Consider the following 13,435-nt stretch of genomic DNA (forward strand, 5'->3'; position numbering starts at 1 on the left):
TGGTCCCACCAGTACCCAATTTGGCGTAACCTCCTCAGGGATATAAGGTTAGTGCCCATTTCTGGACAGTATGCAACGCCCTTCAAAACGAGCTTTTGAGGCTCATTTTCCAGGTTGCATACTTCTAGTTGTACTTCCCCATATCCTAGGATTGGTAGCCATCTTGACCCTGCAAAGACGCCATCCCCTGCTGTTGCGATCCCTAGTTTCTTGAACCTTTTGGCACTGTTGAAAAGATATGTATTGTAGTACCTGAGTCCAGTATGGCCGAGGTTTGTAACGGGTAATCGCTGCTCTTTATCATGAATGCAGCTGTCTTCTCTGAGATCACTGGCTGAAACCTCGATAGTCAATCCGACTTCTCTTTTGAGTCTTGTTTCTCCTGCTGGAGTTTCTCAAACAGTTCTCGAACTTCCTTCTTGTCCTCAAGCCGTTGTTCCCAGAGATCAAGCTGACGTTGTGATGTAGGGTATTTCTTTGGGGCCTTCTCAGGGAACGCCACCCAGCAAGATGTCGTGTTGGCGTTCTTGTGCTTCTTCTCGCATAATATACACAATTCTAACTCTATAGAAGCCCGAGGTCGTTTTGCTGATCCTTCTCTGCCTGGGCTTATCTTGGTTTCTCCCGTTGATGATCTGCTTCGCTTCCTTATTTCTGGGGAGGAGTCTTGAAACGTGGTTTTGAAGCTCCCTTTTGCCACCTGATTTCTAGGATTGCGATCGCTTCTCCTCTTCATTGATTGAATTTCCTGGCGAAATTGTGCAGAGAAAGTTAGCGGAAGGTAGGTGCCTGCTTCAATTGCATCCTTATTCTGTCCTTGTTCAATTCGCAAGAATATCCTAAATTGAACATCCAGATTCTGCTGTAGATCCTCAAACCATGTATTTGAGTGTTGTGCTTCTGCGACCCCTCTGAGCTTTGCAATTCTCATTGCCTTTTCCCATGAGGTAATCCAATCTTCCCAGTTGGTTCGACTGTTTGAAGCCAATTTTAGCAGCTCAAAATACTTGTTTTCGAGCTTGTTTTCTCCTTAGCGCATCGTCGATCCCACACGCAGCTTTCAGGTTCGTATAGAACATCGAAATATTGTCATGCTGTGTGGATTCGTTCATCGCAGGGGAGCATGTTTCGACGTAGTGTGGATTGATCTTTTCAATCATCCAATTAAGGACATTCCTGATTCCATCCGCTTGCTTATTATATCTATCAAGATCGCTCTTATATATTGCCATCGATGCCTTGTATGCCTCTTGATCCTCAGGCACAAGTTCGACGTACGATGTGGCTGGATCCGACGATCTGACTGTAGACTGAGAGGAATTCGTGGAGCGGGAACGAGCTTCGTTTTGCTCTCGCGCGAGGTAGTCGCTGAACTCAGGCCTCCTTGGCTCTGTGATCCTTTTGTCTATGAACTGAGCAGGGGTATTGAGCCTTCCCAGTTCGTAGACGCGTTCAGCGGAGACTTTCATAATGTATGATTGCTCAAAGGAGTCCCAGTCAGCGGGTCCATTTAGAAGGTATCCTTTTCCGGTCGATGGAGGCATGTTGGATAGATGTTATTGGTTTCTTTCGAAAGCGGTTCGTTTTGTCGATTAGCGACTCGTTATTGGTAGTTACAGCTGTACAGTTGTGTACGACTCTGAGACTCTTAATTGTTGAACCGCTGATTGAATTGGTGCTTGATTGAGGTTATTTTTGCTATTCTGGCTAACTTGAAAAGCGGGGTAATTTAGTCACATAACCTTCTCTATAGGGAAATGAGGTTCCTTATCAGATAACGCACTGCCTCTTATCTTAGTGGGTTTAACAATTTCTATATAAATATTTACTAACTGAAGTTTTATTTAATATAAAAAATATAATGTTATAATAATTTATTAATTGATTATAATATCAGGTTTTTAGTGTTTTGGCTGAGGTGGCCAGTCTGTGGGGGTGGCCGGTCTTTGGGTGGGGGACGTTATTTACTATTCTGCATTAGGAATTGGTGCACTCCAGTATTAGCACAGTACAAAATGCATCAGAGAAAATCTCGAGTAATGTGATTAATATATCTATACCTAGTAGCAGTCGATCTATACTATAGATAACAAGATCTCTCAGTAATAGTTTATATGTAGATAAGATTCTTTTCGGGTTAGTCTGTATTCATAAGCCAGATGTTAAAAATGGGAATAGAAGTCTCAAGCTAACATTTGAGAAAGCTGCGCCTTGCGAGTCTCGAGAGACAGACGAAGCTGAATAAGTACCGGCCTTGCCACATCTTTCATTGTACACATGAAGCCGCGTAATAACTGCAAGATATCAATATTCAGAATGAATTGTCGCCAGTTACTCATACTGAGCTGCGTAGGGAGGGCACTGGCACTTTCAAGCTCTCAGCTTATTATGTCGAACGATAAAGCGCAACATGTCCCACCAAATCCAGAACCTATTAGCCTTTCAACACTTCCCCTGCCACCAGTTGCACCAAGCAACGATACCGGCGCTTGCACGTCAGAGGTGAATCGAAATGGCACTGGATGCATGAATCTTGCTTCGAACGCGGACTTCCAAGCGGGTGGCTTCTTACCCGATGGAAAGCATGTTTTGGTCCACGTCACCTTTACAGGCGCGCCGTCATCTCCGGACCCATCCAGCATTTACAATGACAGTCAGATCATCGTCGTCAAGACCGATGGCAAGGTATTCCCGAGTGGAAGTCCATGGAAGTGTCTTACTTGTGGACTGGGTGAGAAAAACACAAGAGGAATGAACCCGACATATAGCTACCCCCAGGCATTTGGCGACGGAAAGAGAGTTCTATTTGGCACTAATATACTCGACTGTGGAGAGAATGAACTGGTTGATGCGGCCTGTACACCCGAACGCACTCATGTTTACCCCATACGGTGGAATCGAAGTCCTGACGGGACTGGGGAAGGCGGCGCTATTCGGGAACTGCGTTTGCACCCCGAAGACGTCCATCTTGGGTTCAATGCTTTCACAACTAACGCTCAAAAGATCGGTCAGTACGCGTACTTCGGAAGATTGAAGTTCAACGCGGAGCCAACGGTGGGCATACCACTTGTCCCACGTTACGATCTCATCAAAGTCACCCGACTCTTCAACCCAGAAGCGGACCAACCTATTGCGATGCGTGGTAAGCACATCACCATAAATCGGAACGCCATAACTGTAGGCGAGCTTCGTGGTTTCAGCGGCAGGGGAACTGAAGCTACGTACATCGGCTATCCGGCCGAGTCCTCCAACATTGATGTCTTCGCTGTTCACTTGCAGACTGGCAATGTCCGGAGACTTACAACCCACCCAGAATACTGCGATCCTATTGCTATCTCACCTGACGATAATTGGATGGCGGTTTTGGATACACGGGGAACAGACCGTCAAATGTGGCTCTCTGGCATGAGACATATTCCACCTATTACCGACCTGTCAGTACATCAATTACAGCATCGACAAGAAACAACGAACAGAGACGATTCTTCAGGCCGTATCTTTTGGATAGGTATGGTGATCGCGGGGAATACTTTGGGCAGAAGATCAATGGGGAAGGGGAGGGGGTTCCTGGTAGTGGCGACTATAATGACCCGGAGTGGAATGCAATGGCTGACCCGACATGGTCTCCGGACGGCACCCAGGTTGTGTACGGGGAGGCTCAAACACTTCCACCTGCGTGCGGGGGGACAAACCCGCTTCCATGCTATCCGTCTAAGGAGCCAGGAGGTAGACGAGTGCGTGTAATATTGGCAACTCTTACTACTCGTGAGCCCCTTGATCTTCCTCCAGTCGACCCCGTCTCGGATGAGGTACCATGGGGCGTCGAGTACTCTCCAGGAGAAATCGATCCACAGCGTTCCGAGCCAACACCTGGGAACTACACACTAATGGGGCTCAGTTGTGGATATGCGGATGTTGAGATCGTGAGGGGAGATTATGCATCTATCAATGAGATCAGTGTAGTCTATCATCACTTCTCAGATGATGGATCAAAGTTTCTGTCAGGATCAGAAACAGTTCGCGCCACGTTTCCATCGCTGACGCTCAGTCATGTCGATTGGTATTCTGACCTGACTCAAACTGGAAGCTCAAAGAATACGAAAAAGACAAACTCGGGTGGCTTTCACCTCACTATTGACATTTTGAAGAACATATTTCAGGCAAATGGGACCATGAACACCACAATCGATGGCCATCTCTATACACAGCCTGCGAACGGGACCTGAGAAAACGGGGACAAACAAGCACTCGGTAGCATGTTGCAGGGCCTTGAAAAGCTCTTGTTAGACTTTTTCTATTAATACATACATCCGATTATGTTTCCAAGTGTCCGATGATGGAGATACCTTATGATATGCCCACTAAAGCTCTCCGTAAGCTTTGAGTAAACTATACGCTATGCAGGGGATACTCATCTACCGTATATCTCGGCTTTTCGGCCCCCAGATTGTCGATTACCTGGCTAGGGTGAAAGATATTGAAGAGAATAGCAACAAAGGACATGAGCGTCGCATCAAAGATATAGATCCAATACTCTTTAGACTGCAGTGCTCCGTCTTTCCCAAGAACATATTCCGCAACACGGAAGACTGACCGAACAAGGATAAAAAGGCTCGAGGCGTAAAGGATGAAAACCAGCTTTTCCCAAGGTGTGTTCAGGACAAGAGATCGAGAAGTCGGACGAGAGCGAATCCGCATGTGAAAGACAACCGTGACAACCATGAAGAAGCCAAAGAAGACGATCTGAATGAGCAATCCGCCAACGATCATGTTTTCGCCCATTTTCACGTTATCCTTATCTTTTGCTGAGGCGAGCATACCGCCACCTCCACTCTGTGCCAGGAAAGATAGCACGTCGCCGATGACAAAGACCTTGGTCAACCACTTCGTTCGAATCAGGGATAAGTGGCCTGCATCCAAAAGAACTATCAACCGGCCCAATATCATGTAAATAGACGCGGCGAGGAGTGCCGGACCGAGGAGGAGCAATATCGACTGCATGATATACGGGTTCTTGGTGTAGTCCGGAGCTTCGTTTGCGGAGAGTGCACGGCCGACGTAGCCGAATGCCTCGACTGTGGAGAGTCAGCATTTTTTCATAGATGTGAAGACAAGGGTACTTACAGAGACAGCCGATGAGAAATGGGATAAAGTACCATGTTCGATGTCGGAACATCTGCCATAAGTGAATCAGAGCGGCGGTGGTGAAAATGATGACAAATACGGCTGCCGCTGGTAAAGAGGGCTCGTAGATATAGAACGTAAAACCTGCCATTGCTATTCTGAGGGAGTGATAGTGGAGAAGAAAAAGAAAACGATTGTGGAGTAAGAAGTCTTATGCAAACGAATGCGATTTATTATGTAAGGACAGGTAAATGGATGAGAAAGAGAAGGAAATGCAATGAATAGTAAACAAACTAAAGGAAATGTAAGATTAAAAGCACATAGTGGGAAAACAGAAAAGATTATTTATCTTTATTGCTGAAGTACTTATAGAAAGCATTGAGAAGTTGTGTATTAAAATACGCGGACTTGGCCCCTGAAATCATAAGAGCGCGCACCTGACGCGGCAAGTTCCTCCAGAAGAAGGGGGCTGAACTTCAAATGTCTTTAAGCTTATCTTAAGCCCTTTGACCAGCCATTCAGTTTGCAGTACATGTCAGCATCAATGAGCTGAGGTACGGATACTGCGGATGACCCGTTTGCTATACACGTATAGCCACTACCAGCAGGGATATCTGGACTCGTATAAGTGGGACAAGCTTCGCGTATCACCATCGATGGTAAACGAGCTGGAAATTTGTGACTGTGATAATTCCGTATCAGGGATAAATAATGCGATTTCTTCTCTCAATTGCTTGCTTTTGATGGGCTAGGGTACCGTTCTCTCAAACGACCCCAAGGCTGTTAATATCTGCAGCAGCTATTCCGGCATGCGTCTCGTACCTTCGGCCAGAATTTCCAGCTAGCAAAAGTACAAAAAGGGAGAGAATGCCAGAGTCGGTAATCGCCATGGTATATACGGTATACTCGATACGCTGCTGTACTTACTATTGGGCGGCTAGCAGTATCAATCCATAATGTACCATATCTTGAGCTCAGCCTCATCTCTGACAAACTGCCTTTTTTCACTCAGCCTCTGGCTAATTCACGTCATCTATTTATAGTAACACCAGATGCGCGTTCAAGACACGTCTGAGCTCCATCATTATTAGTTAGCCCACCAATTCCAGAAGTGCCGAAGAAAATAAGCATGGGCCTTTGAAACCGAGAGACTGTACTGCACTGACCGCCACAGAGCCCGTTCGCCATGTTAGTCCATTGCGGCTAGCCAAATAGCATTTCCCGGGGTTGAGAAAACAGTGGAATGTAGGTATAAGAGCGAAGACTTCGGTCGCTTTTTTCTTTACGTTTCTCTTAGCAGCTTGGCGTTCTTGCAAACTGAAATTTCTGTAAGATTCTGAAGCTTGAGACGCGTCTCGAATGAGCCTTTGTTGGCACAACAGCTGCTCAGGCACCCTAGGAATTGCTGTTTCTGGCGCAAAGTAACTCGCACTACCAGTGCCAGTCTTGTGAAATACTTGGATTGGATAAAGACCGTTGTATATCAAGTATATGCCTTGAAAGTTACTCTCGTGGCCTCTGCTACTACAACGTTAAGGCACCAACAACATACGTACTTCGACAACCGCATTGGAGCTCAACCTGCGGCACCTCAGCGTCCTACTTATGGAAACTGATCGATTGTCAACCGCTTGGATATTGATAAGATCTCTACTATACGTTATGGCATGGACTACACATTTCGTAGACTTAGACTCCTTATGTAGGCTCTACTGCTTATCTGCAACTCACTGTCAATCCATGTTGGAAAGATAAAGTGGTAGTATTAGATCATTCATGCCCATGGTACATATCCGCTAGTCCAGCCGACTGGGCGGGTAATGTTCCCGCTATCCGCAAGGACACTCCTGGTGCGGCGAACATCCCTAGCTTCCTGCCCGCACCAATATCGCGCAGGGTTAATTATAAGCTTAATTTAAACTCAGTCAGCTTTTCTAGATTTATCGAAGAAGGATTGAACAGAGTATACCTCAGTTTTGTACAATGTCAAAGAGACTTTGCTCTTGGTTTTCTTATTCTTGTCCCATGCGTCTACAGCAGTTCGACTCCCTTGACCCATCACAGGCCAGCGCACTCGAATCTCTACAGACGCATACCTTAATCAGTACCGCAATAGGTTCCCCGATACAAAATACGACTTTCCAAGTGTACGGTCAAAGTTGGCCGCCGTGGTCGGACTGCCAAGTGATAACAGTGGATCACAGAGCTTGGCGATACACCAAATCGCGGGGTTCCAAGTCGACCTTTATCTTATTCGACAATGATAATCACTTACTAGTATCAAGAGGGAAGCTCAGTGTAACACCTGGTACTTGGCTCGGAGGGGTTCCAATAAATATAAAGGAAGAAAACATGCGTCTCAAGAAGCCTTCTCCAGTAAACAACGATGCATTCTCTTGTGTTTTCAACACTCCTTTCGGGAGCCGCAGCGCTCTCTTATGCTGGAAACAAAGTCCCTTTTGAGGCAGATACTCCTCAAATTGCCGCCAACTTTCCGGATGTAGACCAAAAGCTCTACTCTCCAGCCTTCATCAATCCTGAGAATGTCGCTCCAGGCTTCGCAAATGGCACATCAGCACCAAACTCCCAGCAGACGCTGGAACAGTTCTTGTGGACGCTGGCATCGCGCAACGAGTGGATGACATATCACAATCCTGTCTTCACTTCTGAAGAGGGACGCTCGATTCCATATGTTGTTTTGTCTGCATCAAAATCGCTCTTGCAGACATCGCCAGTAGGTAACACCACTAACAAAGTCCGAGTTTGGCTGCAGGGAGGGGTTCATGGGAACGAACCGGCTGGCGAAGAAGGACTTCTTGCACTCCTCGGTAAAATGGATGCTGAGCCAGAATGGGCACTTGGACTTCTGGAAAAGCTCGATATTATTGTTCTTCCACGATACAATCCCGACGGATCTGCTTATTTTCAGCGTCTCCTCGCGACGAGCTTTGACCCCAATCGAGACCATACCAAGATGGCTTCGCAACAGACCATGGACGTCAAACAGTTAAACCTCAAGTTCAATGCTCATGTGCATCTTGATTGCCACGAGTATGGAGCCCGGAGAGGGTTGACATATGAGAACAAGACATATATCCCCGCCCAGGACAACCAGTTCTCGGCGTTCAAGAACCCAAATGTCCATGCTGATATTCGATCAATGGCGGAATCTCTGTTTGTCCCTGAAGTTGCCAGCGCCTTACGAAAGAAGAACCTCACAACAAATGGCTACGTTGTTGCATCACAAGAAAACGATACCATCAAACTTCAAGACTTTGTCACTGACACTCGTGGCGAAGTCACTGTCTTCCTCGGTCAAGGACTGGCCTTTCTCTCTGAGACGAGAGGAATCGGAATTGGAGATCGCAACTTCCAGCGCAGAACAACAGCTGGTTTGACTGCCGCTGAGACGGTCTTGCAGATTGCCGCTGATAATGCGGAGCTAGTATATGAAACCGTCGAAGAAGCGAGAAAGGACTTTATCGAAAACAGCCACGAGATTATTGTGAGGGACCAGCCGAGATGGATGGAGACTACATGGCCATACCTTGACGCGGAGACTGGCAACATCACAGAGGTTCCAGTTTTGTTCGGCAACAATACTCCTCCCGCGAGTAACCTCACCCGCGCACGTCCCGAGGCCTACGTCTTCAGCAGAGCCTGGGCTAACGCAGCCCTTCGCCTGCGAGCAGCTGGTGTTATCGTGGACGAGCTTGCTGTCGACTTTGAAGGTGAAGTCGAAGCATACAACATCACATCTGCTACGCTAGCAGAAACCAAGTACGAGGGCATTACGTTGACCACAGTGAATACGGAGTTGAGCAAGAAGACGATGAGGTTTCCTGCTGGGGCATATTGGGTTGGTACGAAACAGCAGCATGCAGCCCAGGCCTTTGTCAGGCTGGAACCTGAGAGTCCAGATGGGTTTGCCACGTTTAATATCTTGCCTGTTAATGCAGGAGATGAGTACCAGGTCTATAGAATTCCTTCCAAGAGCCAATAGTGTAAGATAGTGGGATAATGGTATGAACAGATGTATCTATGAATGACTCCCGAACTTCCAAAATGCATTCCCCACAAAACCTGGCATTACGCAATCTATCACTAAATTCCTGGCAGTAATGTCTTTGTGCAGAGGTCTCAAGCAACAATCGAGATAACAGAGCATGATGACTGTCAGCAAGGTTCCATTGGGCATGGCTAGCGGAGTCTCGGACGGCTAATGCGGGATGATGGCTGAATAGAAGAATTAACCGACGGATATTTAAAATCAAGCTATCCCTGGCAAGCGTGTCCACTAGCAGATACCGATGGTACTCTGACAAGCTGCAGATCCCATGCGTAACGGGCGAACGTAGCGATAAAAAATCCCTCCGGGCCGACTTAGCGCATTGAGAATTATTAAATGCAGCATGCAAGTCTGAGCCACTGCTTTCTATCTAGGACCCCAACTGAAAGTACCAATACAGATTACCAATCAAGTGGAACTGTCATAGCTACAGATAATTCTTTGTTCATAACTTCAACTATCTCCATCTAACAAGCATCTACTCCGTTTTCTACTACGAGACATACATCAACCCAACATCACAACACAATGTCATCGACACCTTCACCCCCAGCCTTGGTGATGGGCGGAGCAGGCTTTAGCTACCAACTGAACCCCAATCCCGAATCTCTTCCTATCGTCGACATCCTCTTGCGCGCCTTCGAACTTGGCGTGCGCACTATTGACACATCACCATACTATGAGCCCTCAGAGCAACTCATGGGCGCTGCATTATCAGATCCCCGTATCCAGTCGAGATACCGACGGAGTGACTATGAACTCATGACCAAGGTTGGCCGCATTAAGGAAAATGAGTTTAATTACTCCCCCGACTGGATCAGAAAGTCTGTTGCCAGGTCACTAGAGCGATTTGGTACTACGTACTTGGACGTTGTCTTCTGCCATGATGTTGAGTACGTCTCCTTGGATGAAGCTGTCACTGCTGTCGGTGTACTGCTGGACTTTCAACGCGCTGGGGTCATTCTGCGGGTCGGAATCTCGGGCTACGACATTGACACCCTGGCCGAAGTCGCTAGACTTGCCCGGGAGAAATATGATCACCCTGTCGACGTTGTTCAGACCTGGGCACAGCTCACTCTCCAAAACACGCAAGCTGAAACCCGTGGTTTTGATCGTTTCCGCGCCGTTGGTGTAAACTCAGTATTCTGCTCTAGTCCACTGGCTGTCGGACTATTGAGGACTGGCGGAATCCCCCTTGGACTGACAGGCGATTGGCATCCTGCGCCTCAAGGACTGAGAGCTGCCGCAGCTGAAGCCGCTGAGTGGATGGACAAGCACGGAGGTGAAGAAAATTTATGTTCCCTGGCAATGCAATATGCTATTGTAAAGGCAAAGCAGAATTGCACTCCCTCGTTCTCGGTATCAACCATTACAGGAATCAGCACCCTTTCCGATCTTGAGCAGAATGTGGTTGCAGCTAAAAGAGTGCTTAAAGCTGCCGGCGACTCTGAGAATTTACTGGACTATACAGAGCTGGACTCTCAGTCAGTGGAGAGCAGACTGGCGCTTTGTGAGCGTGTTCGCCTGATGTTGGGGGAGTGGCTAGACTATGACTTTACTGGTAAGAAGCCCAAGACATTGGACGGGAAATCCGCTCGGGAGGTGAAGATGCCAGGTGCTGTGAGTATCGCAGCAGCAGATGATAGAGATTTGAAGCAGTCTGCGGCAGTCGGAGTGTTGGTGTGAGGGGCATGCACATATACATATCTATTTCATATTTAGTTCGTAGAAGAAGCAGACTATCTTGCTCGAGTGTCTATACCACAATTACTATACGCATTTGCCTATTTCGGTGCTTAAATCATTGAAACCACCATGAATATATTTTAATTACACCAACTACCGCTTCTACTACCCACCCGAAAGATAATAGGCATTCTTTGCTTTGTCTAGACACCAGGAAGCGGTGGCGAGTGTGTATTCATAACTATCGCCAAAATCGTAAACAGAATGCTAGAGCTGCCTTGTTAAGAAGATGTGTAACTGCTGGGATGATTTAACTGGTAATAGCAACCTCAACGGCAAAATTAATGTTAGTAGTGATCTGCAGCATAGCTGAGTGACGTGGAACAATTTAAATTATACGGTCCGGCGGTGTAAAATTAAATTATTATTAACCTGAAAAACCATTACATTGCTATCTACCGTGATTAAAAGGGCTCAAGAAATATCCTCGCAAGCTCTAAAACGCCTTGACCCTCGGTTGGTTGATAACAGCCTCTGCCTCCTTGCTTGTCCAGCAACTAGCATCGTTGCCAGGAAATGCAAACCTCACCAAACTTTCTGGCTTCATCTCCACGCTATATCCAGGCGTCAAAGGCGTGACATAATGCCCATCAACAATCTCTGACGGATGGTGGAAATGCTCATGCAGATGATCCACGTACTCCAAAACGCTTTTCCGGCCGCTGATGACAACGTAGTCAATAGTGCTCAAGTGCTGCGTATACTCTGGTAGTCCTACGCCGCCCGAATGCGGGACAATGGGGACCTTGAATTTGGCAGCGAGCAGCAGAATCGCCAGGACCTCGTTTACACCACCCACACGGCATGCGTCAGGCTGGATGATGTCCACGGCGCCTGCTTGGAGGAGCTGTTTGAACATGACGCGGTTCTGGCACATTTCTCCTGTTGCTACCGCGATGGATCCGTGGGTTGTGTTGGTCAGACCTTGGCGGATGGCAGCATGTCCTAGAATGTCGTCTGGAGACGTCGGTTCTTCGATGAACCATGGTTTGAACTCTGCGAGAGCGTTCATGTGCGTGATAGCTTCAGTAACGGACCAGACCTTCAGTGGAGAGTAAGTAAAGTGATCTCGGACCTGGGAGTTGGGTCATACCTGATTTGCATCCACCATGAGGACGTTGCCGTTATCATAGCCCAGCACGTCGCGAGCAATCCTCAATCTCTGTCGGTCTTCCTCGAGATCTGTGCCAACCTTGAGTTTGAAGTACTTGAAGCCCTGCTTCACACTGTCCTCAAGTAGCTTCTTCATCTTGTCTTCTCCATACCCCAACCAGCCGGCACTAGTAGTGTACGCAGGAACCGCACGGTTGTTCAGAGCTTCTTGGATCCTCTCAGCCTTTCCCTTCTGTGCTGCTCTCAGAATTTCCAGGGCATCGTTAGGACTCAGCACGTCAGAAATATAGCGAAAGTCAATGCATTGGATGACCTCTTCTGGCGTCATGTCCGCAACAACGCGCCAGACAGGCTTCCCTAACGTCTTTGCCCACAGGTCCCAGATTGCATTGACAAGGGCTCCGAGAGCCAGATGTATAACACCTTTTTCAGGGCCAACCCAGCGGAGTTGTGAGTCTGAGGTTAAGTATCGCCATGTTTTACCCCAGTTTTTAGTGAGCTCGGAAAGATCTTGGCCCTGTATTAACGGAGCGAGGAGGTCAATAGCACCGCGGACGAGCTCATTTCCGCGGCCAATTGTGAATGTCTATGGATATCCCGTCAGATTGAGTCCAGTACAGATGCTGGAGTGCATTGCATACCATGCCATGACCGGTAAAATTGGGGTCGTCGGTGGTCAGGATGCAAAATGCGGCTGAGTAGTCTGGTGAAAGATTCATGCCGTCTGAGCCGGCCTTGTCCAGTGAAGTCTTGATGTGTTGTTAGCGCTTGTGAACCTGTTATTTCCTGAATAAGTACTTACAGGAAACCGCACATCATGTGAGGTAATAGTCTTGATGATAACCATTATTTCGTGGATATTACAGGGTGATTTTTTATCAAGTTCAAGCAGATTTGTATGGCAACACATGTGTCTCAGTCGCCCTGATAGCTTTGTGTTTTATACTTGAGCTATGTGTGACTGTTGATTTAATCTCTATCTCCACCTAAATCCCAATCTAGGAAGCGTCAGGTAAAGTACAGTCAATGTGTTCTACCCAGTACGACTAACAACAAGCCATTGATTTATCTTTCCCAAAACGGGTAAATAACTCCTCGATGGACAAAGTTCTACCACCATAGTGGAGAGTAGATAACGCCTTTTTTCCGATGCTTTGAATCCTGGGTGGCTGACGATGTAGGGTAGTGAAGCACTTTGCCGAGAACAGGCTAGTGTTCTCCCCCTCGCTCTGGCAATTTGATGATTGGTGCAGTTCCCCGCCGTCGGATAAAATAAGTCGCTCTAGCATTCCGGCGGTAAATTACTCAACACCCAGACCTCGCACGGATACTTTCTTGTCTCCTTAATTATCCTGATTATAGTGGGTGCCTCCCGCAATGTTT

At 47.3% G+C, this 13,435-nt stretch overlaps 6 protein-coding genes; 3 read left to right on the forward strand and 3 right to left on the reverse strand.

The window, feature by feature from the left end:
• Positions 1 to 349: 349 nt before the first annotated feature.
• FFUJ_02131 (uncharacterized protein) lies at positions 350 to 1,544 on the reverse strand (the record flags this gene model as incomplete). XM_023573827.1 has 2 exons in its annotated part: positions 350 to 974; positions 1,054 to 1,544. The coding sequence occupies 2 exons, from the start codon at positions 1,542 to 1,544 to the stop codon at positions 350 to 352; spliced, it is 1,116 nt and encodes a 371-aa protein (XP_023428759.1).
• An 844-nt stretch (positions 1,545 to 2,388) lies between these two features.
• FFUJ_02132 (uncharacterized protein) lies at positions 2,389 to 4,226 on the forward strand (the record flags this gene model as incomplete). XM_023573828.1 has 2 exons in its annotated part: positions 2,389 to 3,434; positions 3,491 to 4,226. 2 exons carry the CDS (start codon positions 2,389 to 2,391, stop codon positions 4,224 to 4,226), a joined length of 1,782 nt encoding a protein of 593 aa, XP_023427286.1.
• Positions 4,227 to 4,389: 163 nt separating this feature from the next.
• FFUJ_02133 (related to RTM1 protein) lies at positions 4,390 to 5,275 on the reverse strand (the record flags this gene model as incomplete). XM_023573830.1 has 2 exons in its annotated part: positions 4,390 to 5,075; positions 5,125 to 5,275. The coding sequence occupies 2 exons, from the start codon at positions 5,273 to 5,275 to the stop codon at positions 4,390 to 4,392; spliced, it is 837 nt and encodes a 278-aa protein (XP_023427287.1).
• Positions 5,276 to 7,510: 2,235 nt separating this feature from the next.
• FFUJ_02134 (related to Carboxypeptidase 2) lies at positions 7,511 to 9,127 on the forward strand (the record flags this gene model as incomplete). Its single annotated transcript, XM_023573831.1, has 1 exon — positions 7,511 to 9,127. The coding sequence occupies one exon, from the start codon at positions 7,511 to 7,513 to the stop codon at positions 9,125 to 9,127; it is 1,617 nt and encodes a 538-aa protein (XP_023427288.1).
• Positions 9,128 to 9,721: 594 nt separating this feature from the next.
• FFUJ_02135 (L-fucose dehydrogenase family protein) lies at positions 9,722 to 10,879 on the forward strand (the record flags this gene model as incomplete). The annotated part of the gene is made up of 1 exon (XM_023573832.1): positions 9,722 to 10,879. One exon carries the CDS (start codon positions 9,722 to 9,724, stop codon positions 10,877 to 10,879), a length of 1,158 nt encoding a protein of 385 aa, XP_023427289.1.
• A 496-nt stretch (positions 10,880 to 11,375) lies between these two features.
• FFUJ_02136 (probable L-alanine-DL-glutamate epimerase and related enzymes of enolase superfamily) lies at positions 11,376 to 12,899 on the reverse strand (the record flags this gene model as incomplete). XM_023573833.1 has 4 exons in its annotated part: positions 11,376 to 11,981; positions 12,033 to 12,638; positions 12,694 to 12,801; positions 12,855 to 12,899. The coding sequence occupies 4 exons, from the start codon at positions 12,897 to 12,899 to the stop codon at positions 11,376 to 11,378; spliced, it is 1,365 nt and encodes a 454-aa protein (XP_023427290.1).
• Positions 12,900 to 13,435: the final 536 nt, after the last annotated feature.

The sequence above is a fragment of the Fusarium fujikuroi genome, chromosome FFUJ_chr03 (assembly GCF_900079805.1).
Source record: "Fusarium fujikuroi IMI 58289 draft genome, chromosome FFUJ_chr03".
Classification (NCBI taxonomy): Eukaryota; Fungi; Ascomycota; class Sordariomycetes; order Hypocreales; family Nectriaceae; genus Fusarium; species Fusarium fujikuroi.